Here is a 14,772-nt window from a genome sequence, read left to right on the forward strand (position 1 = left end):
ATCCTCAACAATTAATTTCCCAGCTGTCATTTTTCTTATTGTGCTCATCAATCATTTCAGAGCTTTCATTAGCTTCGTTCCATTAGAGTCAGAACCGGTTGTTCCGCCTCTTGTTTCTTCTGTGTTACAATTGTACATTTGAACCTGGCTTTTTTCACATGCTACTGTATGTGACATAAAGCATTTTAAAAATGTTCCTTGGCCGTGGATTTAAGTGTCATATTTCATCAGTGGACATACTTGAGGCACTTACATGATGTCTGGTGAGCGGAAGAGACTTTTTTGTGTCCGTGTCCTGCTCTGTGAGTGATGACGAAGTGTGTGTGTGTGTGTGTGTGTGTGTGTGTGTCCTCCAAGATGTGTGCTGGGCCAATGCCGAGACCGGTCCATGCCGGGCCATGCTGTCCCGCTGGTACTTTGACCACCAGGAGGGCCGCTGTGCTCAGTTTATCTACGGCGGCTGCGGAGGCAACAGGAATAACTTTGACTCAGAGGAGTACTGCCTGTCTGTCTGCAGCAGCGTCAGTAAGTCCCGCCCCCGACAGCGGCGAACCTCGGGCCAGCCCGCCGGTTCGTCTCTAACCCCTCGCTTTTACTCGCCGCCCCCTTTTCCAAGCTGTCCACCAGCTGCCAGATGCTTCTCTTCTAGACGCTCCCTACCTGTCAGCTCCATTTCCTGGCTAACCTTTTCCCCCGCCGCCTCTCTCTCTCTGTGTCTGTCACAAATAAATGTGTTTGCACTAAAAACAGACTAATCCCTCGTGGATTCTTGAGTCCACCGAGCCCAACGACCGTCTGCTCCCCTTCACTGTCGCCCTCTCGGCTCACTTTGGACCACTGGACCTTGCTTTCGAGAGCCCGGAGGCACGTGTCAGCAGAAATATTGAAGCGGAAGCGATAAAAAGCAAAACTGCACCCCACAACATGGCTTCTCTGAATCCTCAGTGACGATGTTTGATATTTCAGAACAAGTTTAATTTATTGATCTCCATGAGAATGAAGTCGTGAAACGTGGCACCAAAAGCGATATCGCTACGGCGCGTCGATACAGATCCATTTTCATGGACCGGTTGCTTTAAAGGCTCAATGACGCCGTATAATTTTCTAGCCATGTTGTTGTCCTATAGCATCCACTATGATTACAGTCATTTCATTTACTAACGTATGTATTTCTTTAACGTGAATATGAGCTTTAAAACCGTCCAGGCAGGAATTATTTAGCGCTGTACCTCCTGCACATTGTCTTCACACTCCTGGGCTTGCTTACATTATTCCACATGTGTCACTGAGGAAATGTAGGTTCTGGTTAATTCAATACATTCACTTCAATCAGATGTCAAATTACCCCGCTGCAATTTTTTTGAAATGCAAAACGTTTCCTCGGTAAGGAAAAATTCATCAATGCATCATTACACTCCTGCGTACCTGGCTTTCGACATTGTGATGATTGATTATCAGCGGCGCCGCTGAGAATGAGGACGGTTGCTTGATGGTTTATTCGCACCGTGTTGCTATATTTGGCTTTGAGGTTTTTTGAAAGAAAAGGTATTTTCTCGCTACTTGCTGAAGAGCCAGACGTGATCGTTCAGTCACAAAGTGAAGTGATTGGATCTCAAACAGTCGCTCCGGCTTCAAATGCCAACCTATTTTTCATCTGGCTTTTCTTTTTCTTTTTTTTTTCATTATGAAGAGACTGTGTGTGTGTGTGTGCGTGTGTGTGTGTGTGTGAAAGAGTGTGTGTGTGTGAGGTGTATGTACACAGAGGGGAGTTGTGTGTTTATAGATGGGGAGAGGAAGGCGGTTTAAGTGTTTGGCTCTGATGCTGATTTTGGTGTTGTGTAAGGTTCAGTGACCTCACTTGATATGTGTGTGTGTGTGTGTGTGTGTGTGTGTGTGTGTGTGTGTGTGTGTCTGCAAGAAGTGCACAATCTGCCCTGCAGCAAAATGGAGTCATGTTATCTCCATCTCCCTATATTGTGATCTAATTTTATCCATGGTGTGTGTTTGTGTGCGTGCGTGTGTGTGTGTGTGTGTGTGTGTGTGTGTGTGTGTGTGCGTGTGTGCGTGTGTGCGTGTGTGTTTATATGTGGGATTTCTGCTCTGCTGAGTGTAGTGGAAGGGAGAAAGTGCCGCAGTGTCTTCTAACACACAAACCCATAGAAACACACACACACACACACTTGCCTTGTGTGGTCAATTAACAGCTATTCACCGCCTCAGTGCAACTGGTATTTGAGCACATTTGTAAACATAACGCATATGAAGATTACAGTGATAATCCAGGTAATCTTCATACAGCGTAGGTCACTCTCGTGTCTTGACAAAAGCGATCACTAGTCCTAAAAGTTGTACACGGGGAGAGTCCTGCAGCAAGTGTCCCGTGAAAAGTTCCGGGGTTGGTTCACCCGTTTACGTTCACTTACCTCCGATCTTTCCACCAAAGAAATAGTCCCAATGAAAAGCTGTTGACAGCGTGTTGTGTGGATTATCCAGAGTGACAGGGACACCGGTTGTGTTGAATTGAACTAATTCTGAGAGCAGATGGATAGTCAGAGCGCCGATGAAACCCAAACTGTCTGCACGGTACCACTGGAGGGGAAGTGAGGAATCCTAATTGGGGAGAAGCGATCCTTTAAATGATTTTTGAGGAACGCCGGCTCGCAAAGCACTCGGCTTCGGTCAAAGTGAATCACATCTCCCCGTTGTTTTTGTGTCTTGCGCAGTCATGCGCTCTCTCATCAGACGTAACCGATTTCACATGACGTGCGACCTTCACGCATGCACACACACACACACACACACACACACAGAATCACACGCGTACCACCAGCCCCTCTTGATGGCATACTTGTGGAGGATAATCAACTTTCCACGGATTTAAATCCACGTTTTCACGCTTTATGTGGTCCATTTATATTTCTTGCTGGTAAGTCGACTACAAATCCCGTCGCTTTTTGAGCCCAGAGGATGAATTCCAGCGTCGGTGTTTTTTGGCATGAGAGCCGCGTCACGCTCTGAATGAAGTTACATAAGTGAGAGATGGGTTTTGTCCCTCTTCTACAAAAGACTACGGGTCATCTGAAGCATCCATTTGTTTGCTTTTTGGAAGGCGCTCGCTTCCAGCTACAGCTGCTGTCTTATCTCCCTTGTCTCCTGATACCCACACTAACCCTATTAACCCATTTCAGATACTCCAAATAAAAAGCGTGTAATAAAAAGAAGTCTTTTCATCCTCTTGCCTCCTCTTTATCTCCCTCTACTTCCATTTCATGCAGTACCCACAGCCACGCCCAGCTCCCCCGACGCCGTGGACCACTACCTGGAGACGCCTGCCGATGAAAACGAACACGCCCACTTCCAGAAGGCCAAAGAGAGCCTGGAGGCCAAGCACCGCGAGAGGATGTCCCAGGTACTGACGAAGAGGGGAGGGGAAGGAAGAAGGAAGCAAAGGGAATAAATGAGGATTTTATGTTTTTGCTGTTAATGGTCTTTTGTAATAGTTCAGTAGCCTGAAAGCAGTCACTGCGTACACATGAATCCGTAACGGTTGCTAAGCAGGGAGAACTGATTGGAGGATTTTCTTTGTTGCCGAGAGAAGACAGACATTTTTCTTTTTCCCCCCCTGTGAATTGAAAATAGAGGGAGAAAAGGTGTGTCAAGTTAAAAAAAAAAACGAATAGGTGCGCTTTTTAAAATCCCTCCCGGGTAATCCCACCGAGCCAATTCAACTTTAATTGTGTTCTTTAATCAACCGGCTCGCGCTCCGGCAGAGAGACAGATGGTCCACAGCAACGTCACACTTTCAAAGCTCCAGACGAGAGCAATAACAACCTAGTGGCTCTAAAAGCGCTGTTTGAGCACCGCTCGAGATAGCTTTTTATTTTTCAGCCTGGGTAGCTACAGGCGCAGTTTCATCTGATTGCACACAGTTGACTTCATCCTTACAGATACTCTTGTCATGTGTTTGGTAAAAGCCTGGGTTGAACCCCCGTGAGTGAGAGAGGACGAAACTGACCAAAAAGGGAACAGAAACTGTTGATTTGGGACTTCTACTGCACTTTGACCTAGCGCGTAAATCCCCCCCAGTGATTTAAAAAAAAAAAAAAAGCAAACATTCTCAATCAGAAAGGATTATTTCCACACACCAGAAGGAGCTGATATTTGCCCCCTGCAGCCCAGATGTGTGTAAAATGTCAGATTTCCGACCGGCGCCACAAAAAGCAAAACGGGATGTTTCACTCGAGTGTGAAATCAACCTGCGACAGATAAAGGAGGTTGACCTTGTTGTACCCAGGTGATGAGAGAGTGGGAGGAGGCCGAGAGGGAAGCGAAGAATCTTCCCCGTGCTGACAAGAAGGCCGTCATCCAGGTAAGACGTCCACATGCAGGTACCAAACCCGCCCAACGTCGCGTCCTTGTTTGATCTAATATGTTGCAACGTGTGCAGCGTTTCCAGGAGAAGGTGGAGGCCCTGGAGCAGGAGGCGGCCAGCGAGCGGCAGCAGCTGGTGGAGACCCACATGGCCCGGGTGGAGGCGCTGCTGAATGACCGCCGCCGGCTGGCTCTGGAGAGCTACCTGACGGCGCTGCAGCAGAACCCACCCAGGGTACGCTATACACACGGTTCAGCAGCGCCGTTCTCTTTTGGTTTGAAGTGAGATGTTTTCAGGGCTCCCTGAATCTGACCGGCTGCCATTCATGAATAAGTATTACGCTTGTGTTCTGTTTAGTTTGAATTGCGTTTGTTTTCTTCCTGATCCACGCCGTGTATAAATATATATATCGCCCCGTCCTTCCTCCGCTCTGAACCACCCGTCATCGTCTTTTGCAGCCTCGCCACGTCTTCAGCCTGTTGAAGAAGTATGTGCGCGCCGAGCAGAAGGACCGGCAGCACACCCTCAAACACTTTGAACACGTCCGCATGGTGGATCCCAAGAAGGCCGCGCAGATCAGACCTCAGGTAGCGTGCTCTCTTTACTAGATATGCTACGCGGGGGGGGTTTGGGGGACGGATGCAGTTTTGTATTTACTTATGTGCGTGTGTGTGCATAACAGGTGCTGACCCACCTGCGTGTCATTGAGGAGCGTATGAACCAGTCTCTGGGACTTCTCTACAAGGTGCCCGGTGTGGCCAACGACATCCAGGACCAAGTCGGTGAGTTTGTCGTCGTGACAATGAAGACACTCTGGTTAAAATAGAATCCAATTTATATATATATATATATATATATATATATATATATACTGTATATAAGTGCAACTGTGAAAGTTGGAAAGGCCATATCAGCTGAGAGAGACAGTGTCGGCCGAGAGACAAGACCGTAAAAATGCGACTGTTGACCCTGGCATGAGAACGATAAATTAGAAGACACAACATCCTGATTGTGCTACATGTTATGGAGAGATTGAATGCTCTGAATTCCAGCTCCCCCAAAAAATGCAATCTTTTTGTGTTGATAAGGGCATTGGAGCAATTTGGCCTAATTCTTCTGTTCAGAGTCAAATGAAACTGTTTGCCGGGAAGATAACCCCCCCCCCCCCACCCCCTCCCCCCCCTTCCGCTTCTGCATTCACTAGGTTTTCTGTAGGTTTTTGGGTTTATTGGAGTTGTGTGCGTCACGCGGCCATCTGTGTCTCCGTCTCGGAGACTGTCACAGTCTGTGCTGCCCCGGCAAAACACACACTGGAACCAACATAAACAGAAGGAACGGCACCGTGTTCGATAACATTTCGCTGTCTGTCCCTCTTGATGGAGCAACAGTTGGGTCATTGAATGGCATCAAATGTTTTCTTCAAGCAGAAATAGAAACACTTGTCCTTTTGTCAATTCTAATTATCAAAGGAAGTGTTCTTTCGTTGATCATATTCTCCCCATAGGGAGCATTTTATGTGGAAACTAACCAAGATACAAGACGTTTGATGCATGAAGTGAAACTCCCTTCCTTTCCTTTTTCTACTTCCGTTTCTCTTGTGCCCTCTGACCTTTCTCTCTCTTTCCTTCCTCCATCCAGAGCTTCTGCAGAGGGAGCAGACGGAGATGGCCCAGCAGCTGGCCAACCTGCAGACGGACGTGAGGGTGAGCTACGGCAACGACGCCCTGATGCCCGACCAGGAGCTGGGAGACGGCCAGAGCGACCTGCTGCCCCAGGAGGACACGCTTGGCCTGGGCGGAGTCGGCTTCATCCACCCTGAGAGCTTCAACCAGCCCAACACTGACAACCAGGGTACTCACTGAAGCACCGGGTTGTTGATTACATTTTGGTTCAAAGTTGATTAAAAAAAATGACACTCAAAATGTATTTGCTCTCTCTCTAGTTGAGCCAGTGGACTCTCGCCCCAGTCTTGACAGAGGCATTCCCACACGGACAGGTTGGTACACCCACTATGATATGTATGTAGAAATGCCTGCAGATATTATGCTGTCGACTCTGTCACACCCTGCCCACCAGGTCGCGAAGCTACGAACACAAAAAGTGTTAAACAGCTGATTCACTGATGATTTATAGATTGGTAGTAAACCATAAATAAGGAACGTCTGAGTCGCCAGGTTGTGGAACATCTCATGTACATTCATAGTTGCTCGCTAACTTTATCCAATGGCTTGTAATAAAACGGGGGATTCGTAAGTATTATAAACATGTGTAACCGCATGACTCTTTTTAATTAGTGACTTGTGAACAGCTCGCCAGCTAAATGTGTTTTTCACAACCTGACAACCCAAAAGCTAAGTAATAGTGGCTCATAACTGCACTAAAAAGCATTAGTGAATTATTTAATTATAAACCGTAAATGAATTAATCATATCTAGACAGTCATGGGAACTTATATAAACGTATGTAGGTAATGTGTGTATTGTACTACAGATCATGACTAGTCGCATGTGAACTTTAACAATCGTTGCTTTGTTAAAAGTAGCTTCCAGGCTGATAATAAAAGCATATTTCCTCAGGTTAGGTAATGTCTCATGAAAGGATGCTTTGAAGTAAAGCCTTGCAATAAAGTCAACACAGTATTTTTCCACCATCACGCCTTCTCTCTCCGCCGTTGTTTGCACACAGCCAACTCCACTTGACCTCCATTAAGGCGGTTAGGTTGGAGATGCAGGGCCCATGAGCACTGTGCCGCTAATGCTGCGCCGTACGTATACGTGCGCTGTTCAATTCATGCCGCTGTGACGTCCAACACTCGGCTGTCCGTCCCGCTTTAGCGAGTGGGTTTGAGAAGGAGAAAGCGGCCGAGTGTCACCATCCATAATAGATGGTCCTCTTCCTTCCTTTGCCAGTGACTGGAATGAAGATGGAAGCTGTTCCTGAGCTGCGGATGGAGACGGAGGACAGGCAGAGCACCGAATACGAAGTCCACCACCAGAAACTGGTAAACAAACTGATTTGATATTCACCGATCCATTTACATCTGCAGACTAAGCAGAGAGAAAGACGCACAAGCATGCAGACACGCATTAAGGTGATTTACTGCCCTCTCTTGCTCCTTAAGTACACACGCAGGCACCGTCAGGCCCACGTCGCCGCTTCGTCCTCATGGGAAACTCTCAAGGTTGTCGCCATGGAGACGTGTGTCCATGGAGACAACCGCGCTAATGTGTGCGTCACACTCCTGCTCCCCTCTAAATTCCACTGTCCTCTGATCAAAGTTCACTTTAATGTGCGGCTGTGTTTTTCTAGTCGTTCCACAGGTGCTGCAACGCTACTGGGCTCTAACCCCGTTCTGCATTCATTCATTAATCTCATCCGGTATTGTAATACCAGCACAAAAACCTCAATCCGTCCTCAGTCAAATCCAAATCCGCGTACCTTATTCCTCTCACCTAACGGCTTTAATCTCCTTAATCCCTACATTTTATTACATATCACATTTTTTGCATTCACAATGAGCAGCCAGTGTGTCAGGCTGCCACCTTGAGTCAACGCCTTAATTTGATATTCACCGTGACCCCAATCAGCGTTCTGCAGGATCAATCTGGAGGAGGCTGAAATTAAGTCCACACTCACTGTCGTGTTTTGACACGAGCAGGATGTGTTTTTTTTTGTTTTTTTGTACGAATATCTGCATTTTAGTGGTGCTGGGAAGGTTTCCGTCCGATTATCCCTGCTGGCGTCGTCAGGAGTTGTTTCTTCAGAAGTCCATTTATGAGCTCCATTGAGCAGCGTAATCCGCAACGGAGGAGGCGCGGCCTTCATTTGCTTTTTTACTTTTAATCACGTGTCTTAGTATTGTATTGGAGCTGTGTCATACTGCATCAGTGTGCTCTGCTTTCTATAAATCACCTGACAGCCAAAAATCCCCCCACCAGCAAAGAACCCCTCAGAAACCAGTCACCTGACAGACCGCGTAGTGTCTTATGCGCTGCGTCTTTCTTCCCCCGCAGTTGTTTCCAAGCTAAATTTGCCTCTCTGATGACAAAATCAGGTACATGTTAGGAAATGCACTGGTGATTATGCACAGCATGCGCTTGCAAAAATGATTTGGGTTAGCTGGGAAAAAAACTCTGAAAAAGTCAGCAGCATTCTCATCCTTCAAGGGATACTCAAAGGCGCTGGAATGAAAGTGGAAGCAGAGCCTGGAACTCATTAGATCTCTGGGAGAAGTAACATGCAAACCATTAACTCTCGAGCCCGCTGTGCTGAAACCCCACTCATTACTTGGCAGTGCCATAGGCACACAGTGGCACATCATTTCCACGGTGTCCACGGTGTCCACGGTGTCCTTGGTGTCCTTGGTGTGCATTAAAACTCGATGAAAACCACCGCGATCTGACTGGCGGGTCACGTGACAAACTATCCGTCCTTCACCTCCCTGCAGGTCTTCTTCGCGGAGGATGTGGGCTCCAACAAGGGCGCCATCATCGGCCTGATGGTTGGAGGCGTCGTCATAGCAACCGTGATCGTCATCACCTTGGTGATGCTGAGGAAGAAGCAGTACACCTCCATCCACCACGGAGTCATCGAGGTGGGAAACAGCTGACCTGTGTGTTTGTGTGTGTGTGTGTGTGTGTGTGTGTGCGCTGTGTACATGCTGTTCTCGACGCCAGTCAATCTGGTGTGTGTGGGGGGGTGACGCCGTGCACGTGCACGCACATGTGAGTGCAAGCTGCTTTTCAGTTGCACCGTATCGGGTGTATAGGCGTTCTCAAAGTCTGAAGAAAAGGGTTAAAAAGGTTGTGTTGGGATGGTATTGTACACTCTGCAATCTGCTCACTCGATTTGATGAGATTAATGCCAGTTAACAATTAATTTCCTGTCCCTTTTTTTTAATTATCCTCATTTATCACTCCAGAACTTTCATTAGCAGTTTAATTTTTTTTTAAATGCAGAAGTTATGACAGCGGTGTTTCTCTATTTTTTCCGATTACTCTTCCAGGAAGCATTTAAAAGGTCTTAAAATGTAGATTGTCTTTACATTAGTAAACACCACATGAGTGTGTGTGTGTGTGTGTGTGGGCGTGTGGGCGCATGTGTTTAACCTCCCCCCACCCTTTCTCTGGCTCCCCTCCAGGTGGACGCTGCCGTCACACCCGAGGAGCGCCACCTGTCTAAGATGCAGCAGAACGGTTACGAGAACCCGACTTACAAGTTCTTCGAGCAGATGCAGAACTGAGGAGAATGTCACATTTACACCGCACACATAAAACACACACAGACACACACACACACACACACACAGACATCTCCTCCCACACATCAAACACCTCCCCTCCCCTCCCTTTCCTTCCCAACCCCCTCTCCCCTCGAATAGCCCCACGTCTCTACAAGGCAGTGTGGCTGAGATGATGGAGTCACTGAAATAGTCAGTTACGGCCATACTGGAGCGACTGTAGCCAGGGTTCTCTTTCATTTCTGCCTGGGCGGACACTGTGGCCAAGCCGGTTTGCACCATGTCTGTTAACTTTATCGGAGCGAGACGCCTTTTTAATTAAAGGAAGGTGTTTCTACACGTCGCTCCGTCTCCGTCTCTGCTGGCGTATGGAAAGAGAAAAAGGCCCCGCCCCCAGCGCACTGAAACAAACCCTCCCTCCGGGGGAAAAGAAGCGCTTTCTCTCCACGCTGATTCAGGGCCAGTGTATAGTCTGGGTTTTTTGGCGTGGGACGGCTTTAGGTGTGCACTTGTGTCGGCAAATCTGACCACTGATCAGTGGGATTTTTGGCGCACGCTGACCCCTGGGCCTCATTTAGTCAAATTGGCATTTTACATCATTATTCAAAAATGTTGACGTATTCTATCATATTCTTTGTGATGATAATATAATGAAAGTAGGCTTAAATCAGGCCACATTATTTTTCTAAATGAAGTCCAGTGTTTCCCCACTAACTGCACCACTACTGCACTCACTCTACAGTCTACACTGAAGTAACCCCTCCCCCTCCTCCTCCTCCCCCTCCTCCTCCCCTCCCCTCCATCCTCTTTTCTTTAGTTATTCTTATGATAGCTGGGCTGTGTTAAGTCACACAAGGCTCTTAAGGATATTTGGAGATGCTGATGATAATGAATATGTTGACGACGACGGTAATAATTGTGTATTCTGAATGAGCTGTTTTTTTATTTTAGAGTTTTTTTCTCTTTTCGTTTCCAGTTTTGTTTTTCAAAAAAGAATGAAAACGGAGGGGAAAAAAAATAAATAAGTCAACCGATGTAAAGTCCTTTTTTTAAATTGCGTGTAATGTTACTGAAGTAATGCTGAAGTCTTAGCTGTTCCTATGTAGTGCATGACATCAATGACAACAGGATTTGGAAAGAAAAAATACAAAAGAAACCCAAGATCTTAACGCTGCTCTCTCTTGAGATCCTTTCTCACGTATAGATTGTCATTCTAGCAAGATTGTACATTTAGTATCTTCTCGTGATCACGTGACTTCAAACGATGAAAAATATATATAAATCTAGATGAACGGGCTCTGCTTTGATATCATGTAAAATACACATTTAAAAGAGATCTGTGATTTTGGAATTTAAGTGTGTTCCTCATGTCTTTTCTTTTTCCTTATGTTCATTTTTTTTTTTTTTTTTAAACCATGCTACGTTCCTGAAGATACAGGAGGGGGGCTGGCTTCATCTCTGTTTGTATATTATTATCATTCTCTGAAATATATTGTTAAAATGCATAAGGGGCTCTCAGAAATCACCCCCTTACATATATATCTATATTATTTTTTTTGCTTTTTTTGTTGATTTCATGTTACTTTGTTTTCTGGAAAAGGGCATGTTGTGGGCGTGAAGGTTACAGGGAGCGGGAAGGGAAACGGAGAAAAAAGAAATGGGAGGCATGGGGGATGGGGTGAGGATTATCTCTGCGTGTATGTTTTGTCATTCTCAGTCTGGTGTTTTGTCCAGTTGTAAGCCGACGCAGTCTATTTTTTAGTTTGGTAATCATTTTGCTGGTAGAACAAGTGGAGTACTGGGAGGAGGAGGAGGAGGAGGAGGAGGAGATAGGGCAAGGTAGAGAGAAAATGACTTGCAGTTCCGGATGGATAGCCAGCCAGCCTGTGTATATAATGGATTTTCACTCCCCAGCACATACTTTCCCCTCCCTCCTTTGCCTTCCTTTCCCTCCAGGCATGCTGCTCACCTCTCCGCCATCAACGCACACGTGACTCCTCAGAGGCAGTGCACCGTCGCCTGTCGATAGATGGTTGTAGGCGTGTCACCATTGAGAGACCTGCAAGCGAGTAAGGGGCAGGGGAAGTGAAAGCAGGGATGAAATATTAGTCTTCAGTCACTTAGCTCATGTTAAAGGTTCGTCAACATCTCAACATTACATCGAAAATAAATGCAGTCTCCCTTCACTCCGTTAATGCATCGAATGGCGAGTACGACCTGTGAGGAAATGGTGTTCATATGGAGGCTGCAGTGGGGTGGGTCCTTGGTTTTCAGAGTGTGCTCATTAGAAGCCCAACAGAGGGCAGTAGAGTAGAAGAGGAAGCAGGATTTTCTTTCTATCTTTTTTTTTTTTTCCCCGTGGGTTATATATTGGTTTTGTTTTCCACTGTGTAATATTGTGCAGGCCATTTGCATTGACTGGGAAAACGCTTTCTACACTGTATTCCATAATAAAGTTTTGAATGTACATACAGATGCTGAGTCTTTTTAATGCACACCTGCTTTCTTCTTGCATCCTGTTTTATTATAATTATTTGGTGTCTGGATCTTTGGTATTAATAAGTAGAAAGGTATTAATGTGAAACATATTTTGATGGAGCATTTCAGGAGAGGTCAGTCTCCGACTCAACTGCTCACTGGAGCTTACAGGGAGTGCGTGCGTTGCTCAAGGACACATCAGAGGGCTTATTGACAGATGAACCCAGGTCATATTGCCAAAGGTTAAATTACTTTGCATTAAACTGAAGTCAAGCATATATTTTAGGTGGACCACATCCACACCCTTGAGATCAGGGGAAGACTACAATCCTCTTGACTATCTTATCCTGCTGAGTTGCCCCTGAGCAAGGTGCCAAACCCTTAATAGCCTGACCATGGCCACAGTAAAATGACATACAGTAAATATAGCATGTCCGGACTGACTACAATTGCAGTGTAAAAAGTAAAAATAAAAAAAGGAAGATTATGTGTTCCAGTGGTTAATAAAACAGCCATCCTACTCTGTGCCTTCTGGTGTGATTATTACAAGGCAAGTGGCAACACATGATGTCAAAAATGATTTAGGTTCAAAGATATGTATTCGCATATATATATATATATACTTTGGCCGATTTGGGATAATTTGGTGTCACGTGAGGTCAACCTATATATGCGCAGCGCTGCGCAAAGGAGGCGCCACGTTGACGTCCGCTAACGTCACAATACTCCCACAATCCACCGCGGTCCTCCACAATTGGATCTTGTACTGAAAGTGTCAAACCCAAGGTGAGTAGCGTCATTGAGTTTTAAAACAAATGCTGTTGAACGTGTAACTGTGTCGTATTTGTCACAACTGTACATACTGCTGAATACGTTATCCTTGTGTTTAGTGAGTGTTGCGTTAGCGTGACTGCAGCACAATAGAGGACAAGTCGCGTCAGCTAAAGCTATGTTAGCATGTTAGCAGGTGTTTGGCGTTAACGCTTGTGAAATCACAAACAGCACTGCCTTACCTAGCAGCTAGAAGGACTTTGCACGATGGTGTTGTGACCTAACTTAATAGTTTTATAAGTAACAATACGACGTGGCACCCGTTAAGTGTGTAATGTTAGACAATTCAAAGGCATTAAGCTGCAACTTGGCTAACTAGCTAGCTAGGTACGTTAGCAATGTTAGCCAATGTCACGTTGTTTTGCAGTTTAACTTCTTGTTTTACGTTAGCAGATCATTCCTCCTGGTGTGAAATGTCAGGCCACGCATTTCCTGACGTTATGAGGCTGTAGAGACTGAATGTCCTGATAACAACGGGGTCTTTTTGCTCCGTCAGATGGCGCTTCACCGTTTATTCAAGCTGTCCTCCGCGCTGCGCTCCGCCGTGAGCCTGACCCTGCGCCGGAACATCGGGCTCTCTGCGGTCCTCTTCAACCGGGCCCAGGAGCTCGACCCCATCCAGAAACTGTTCCTGGACAAGATCCGGGACTACAAGACCAAGAGCAAGTCAGTTGATGAGTTATACCTCTTGTCCTAGACCCACATGAAATGTCCATAGTGAAAATATAGAGAATACTAAATAGATTGGGATCAAATGGGTCACAAATGGACCTGGGCATCTGGCATTCCTATATGCATTTACATCTTTGTCCCGCTCATCTTTTTTGATGCCTTTTGATCACCAGGTCTTCGGGTGGCATTGTGGAAGCAGGAGCAGCCTACCACAAGAACGTGTCTGAAGAGGTGGTCAAACTGCAGAGGCTCTATGGCGGAGGAGACCTCGCCACGTTTCCTGACATCAAATTCACAGGTTAGTTTGGGCTTGTGTTGGTTTACATTGTGTCCTGTGAGTAGTGTTGGTCCCCTGCCATAAATATAAACACAAACAAATACTTAAAGCGGTTGGGACAACTTGAAATTACAGCTTTATTTAGACATTTTGTTTAGAAAAACAATGTACAGATGTGTTGGAGTGACATGCTGTTTCTTAACTGTTATAATGCAGACTGGTGGAGACTAAAAGACAGTTTGCATAAAATCCTGAATTGTGATCAGCCACAGCTTTGGAATTAAAATAAGATGTGCTTAAAATGGCATGACTGTTTTTTTTAAATGCAGTTTTTTTGCATCCATACAATTTTACAGTTCCCTCTCATAAATATGTATTCCTTTGCCACTAGAGACTCACTGTAATGTGGGGCTTTGTCTGTCTATATATATATATATAGCGCATAGATGGTGACACTTATCAAAGCAGTACAGTTTGAAATTGCATCTGGAAGCTTCACTGTATTAATAAATCTAGATTTAAAATCAAATTTCAAGTATTTATATTGTACAGCTGCAATATGTCTAATTTTAAAAACTCAAGGAATAACTAACCTACAACCATCACTAACGGTTCTCTTTTTCTCCTTTTTTCAGAGCCCAAGCTTGAGGAAGCGGCCAAGTGAATGCTGTCCATGTTGTACATCTCCTACATGTCACAAATGTTGTATTTAATAAAAAGATAATGAATTGAACCATGATACTCTGGTTGTCAAGCGATTTGGGGTATTTCTATTGCCTCCGAAGGGCTCACAACATGGCCGACGGCTGAGCTAACGCAATATTGTTTACCTGAGGGGGAGACTTCGCTTCCATGACGGTGTTGTCGGTAGTATGTTGTCGGGCGACTGCCGTACATTGGCCA

General features: G+C 45.7%; 2 protein-coding genes across 2 annotated transcripts in view; both read left to right on the forward strand.

Moving 5' to 3' along the window:
• The window catches only part of appa (amyloid beta (A4) precursor protein a), a 29,650-nt gene extending 17,566 nt beyond the window's left edge, over window positions 1-12,084 (forward strand). The window contains exons 7-17 of the mRNA XM_034547763.1: window positions 358-525; window positions 3,276-3,409; window positions 4,295-4,369; window positions 4,448-4,606; window positions 4,831-4,959; window positions 5,055-5,154; window positions 6,011-6,223; window positions 6,315-6,368; window positions 7,282-7,373; window positions 8,820-8,966; window positions 9,513-12,084. Of these exons, the coding sequence (XP_034403654.1) occupies window positions 358-525; window positions 3,276-3,409; window positions 4,295-4,369; window positions 4,448-4,606; window positions 4,831-4,959; window positions 5,055-5,154; window positions 6,011-6,223; window positions 6,315-6,368; window positions 7,282-7,373; window positions 8,820-8,966; window positions 9,513-9,614 (1,373 nt within the window). The 3' untranslated portion in view covers window positions 9,615-12,084. The remainder of the gene's footprint in view (window positions 1-357; window positions 526-3,275; window positions 3,410-4,294; window positions 4,370-4,447; window positions 4,607-4,830; window positions 4,960-5,054; window positions 5,155-6,010; window positions 6,224-6,314; window positions 6,369-7,281; window positions 7,374-8,819; window positions 8,967-9,512) is intronic.
• A 689-nt stretch (window positions 12,085-12,773) lies between these two features.
• atp5pf (ATP synthase peripheral stalk subunit F6) lies at window positions 12,774-14,608 on the forward strand. Its single transcript, XM_034552681.1, has 4 exons — window positions 12,774-12,875; window positions 13,417-13,586; window positions 13,766-13,890; window positions 14,505-14,608. Exons 2-4 carry the CDS (start codon window positions 13,417-13,419, stop codon window positions 14,531-14,533), a joined length of 324 nt encoding a protein of 107 aa, XP_034408572.1. The 5' UTR covers window positions 12,774-12,875; the 3' UTR covers window positions 14,534-14,608.
• The last annotated feature ends 164 nt before the right edge of the window (window positions 14,609-14,772 follow it).

This window comes from Cyclopterus lumpus, chromosome 2 (genome assembly GCF_009769545.1).
Source record: "Cyclopterus lumpus isolate fCycLum1 chromosome 2, fCycLum1.pri, whole genome shotgun sequence".
NCBI classification, from domain to species: Eukaryota; Metazoa; Chordata; class Actinopteri; order Perciformes; family Cyclopteridae; genus Cyclopterus; species Cyclopterus lumpus.

Coding starts and splice junctions, on each gene's coding strand:
- atp5pf (XM_034552681.1), top strand. CDS start 13,417: ATGGCGCTTCACCGTTTATTCAAGCTGTCCTCCGCGCTGCGCTCCGCC. Junction 13,587..13,765: donor GACTACAAGACCAAGAGCAA/GTCAGTTGATGA, acceptor TTTGATCACCAG/GTCTTCGGGTGGCATTGTGG. Junction 13,891..14,504: donor TCCTGACATCAAATTCACAG/GTTAGTTTGGGC, acceptor TCCTTTTTTCAG/AGCCCAAGCTTGAGGAAGCG.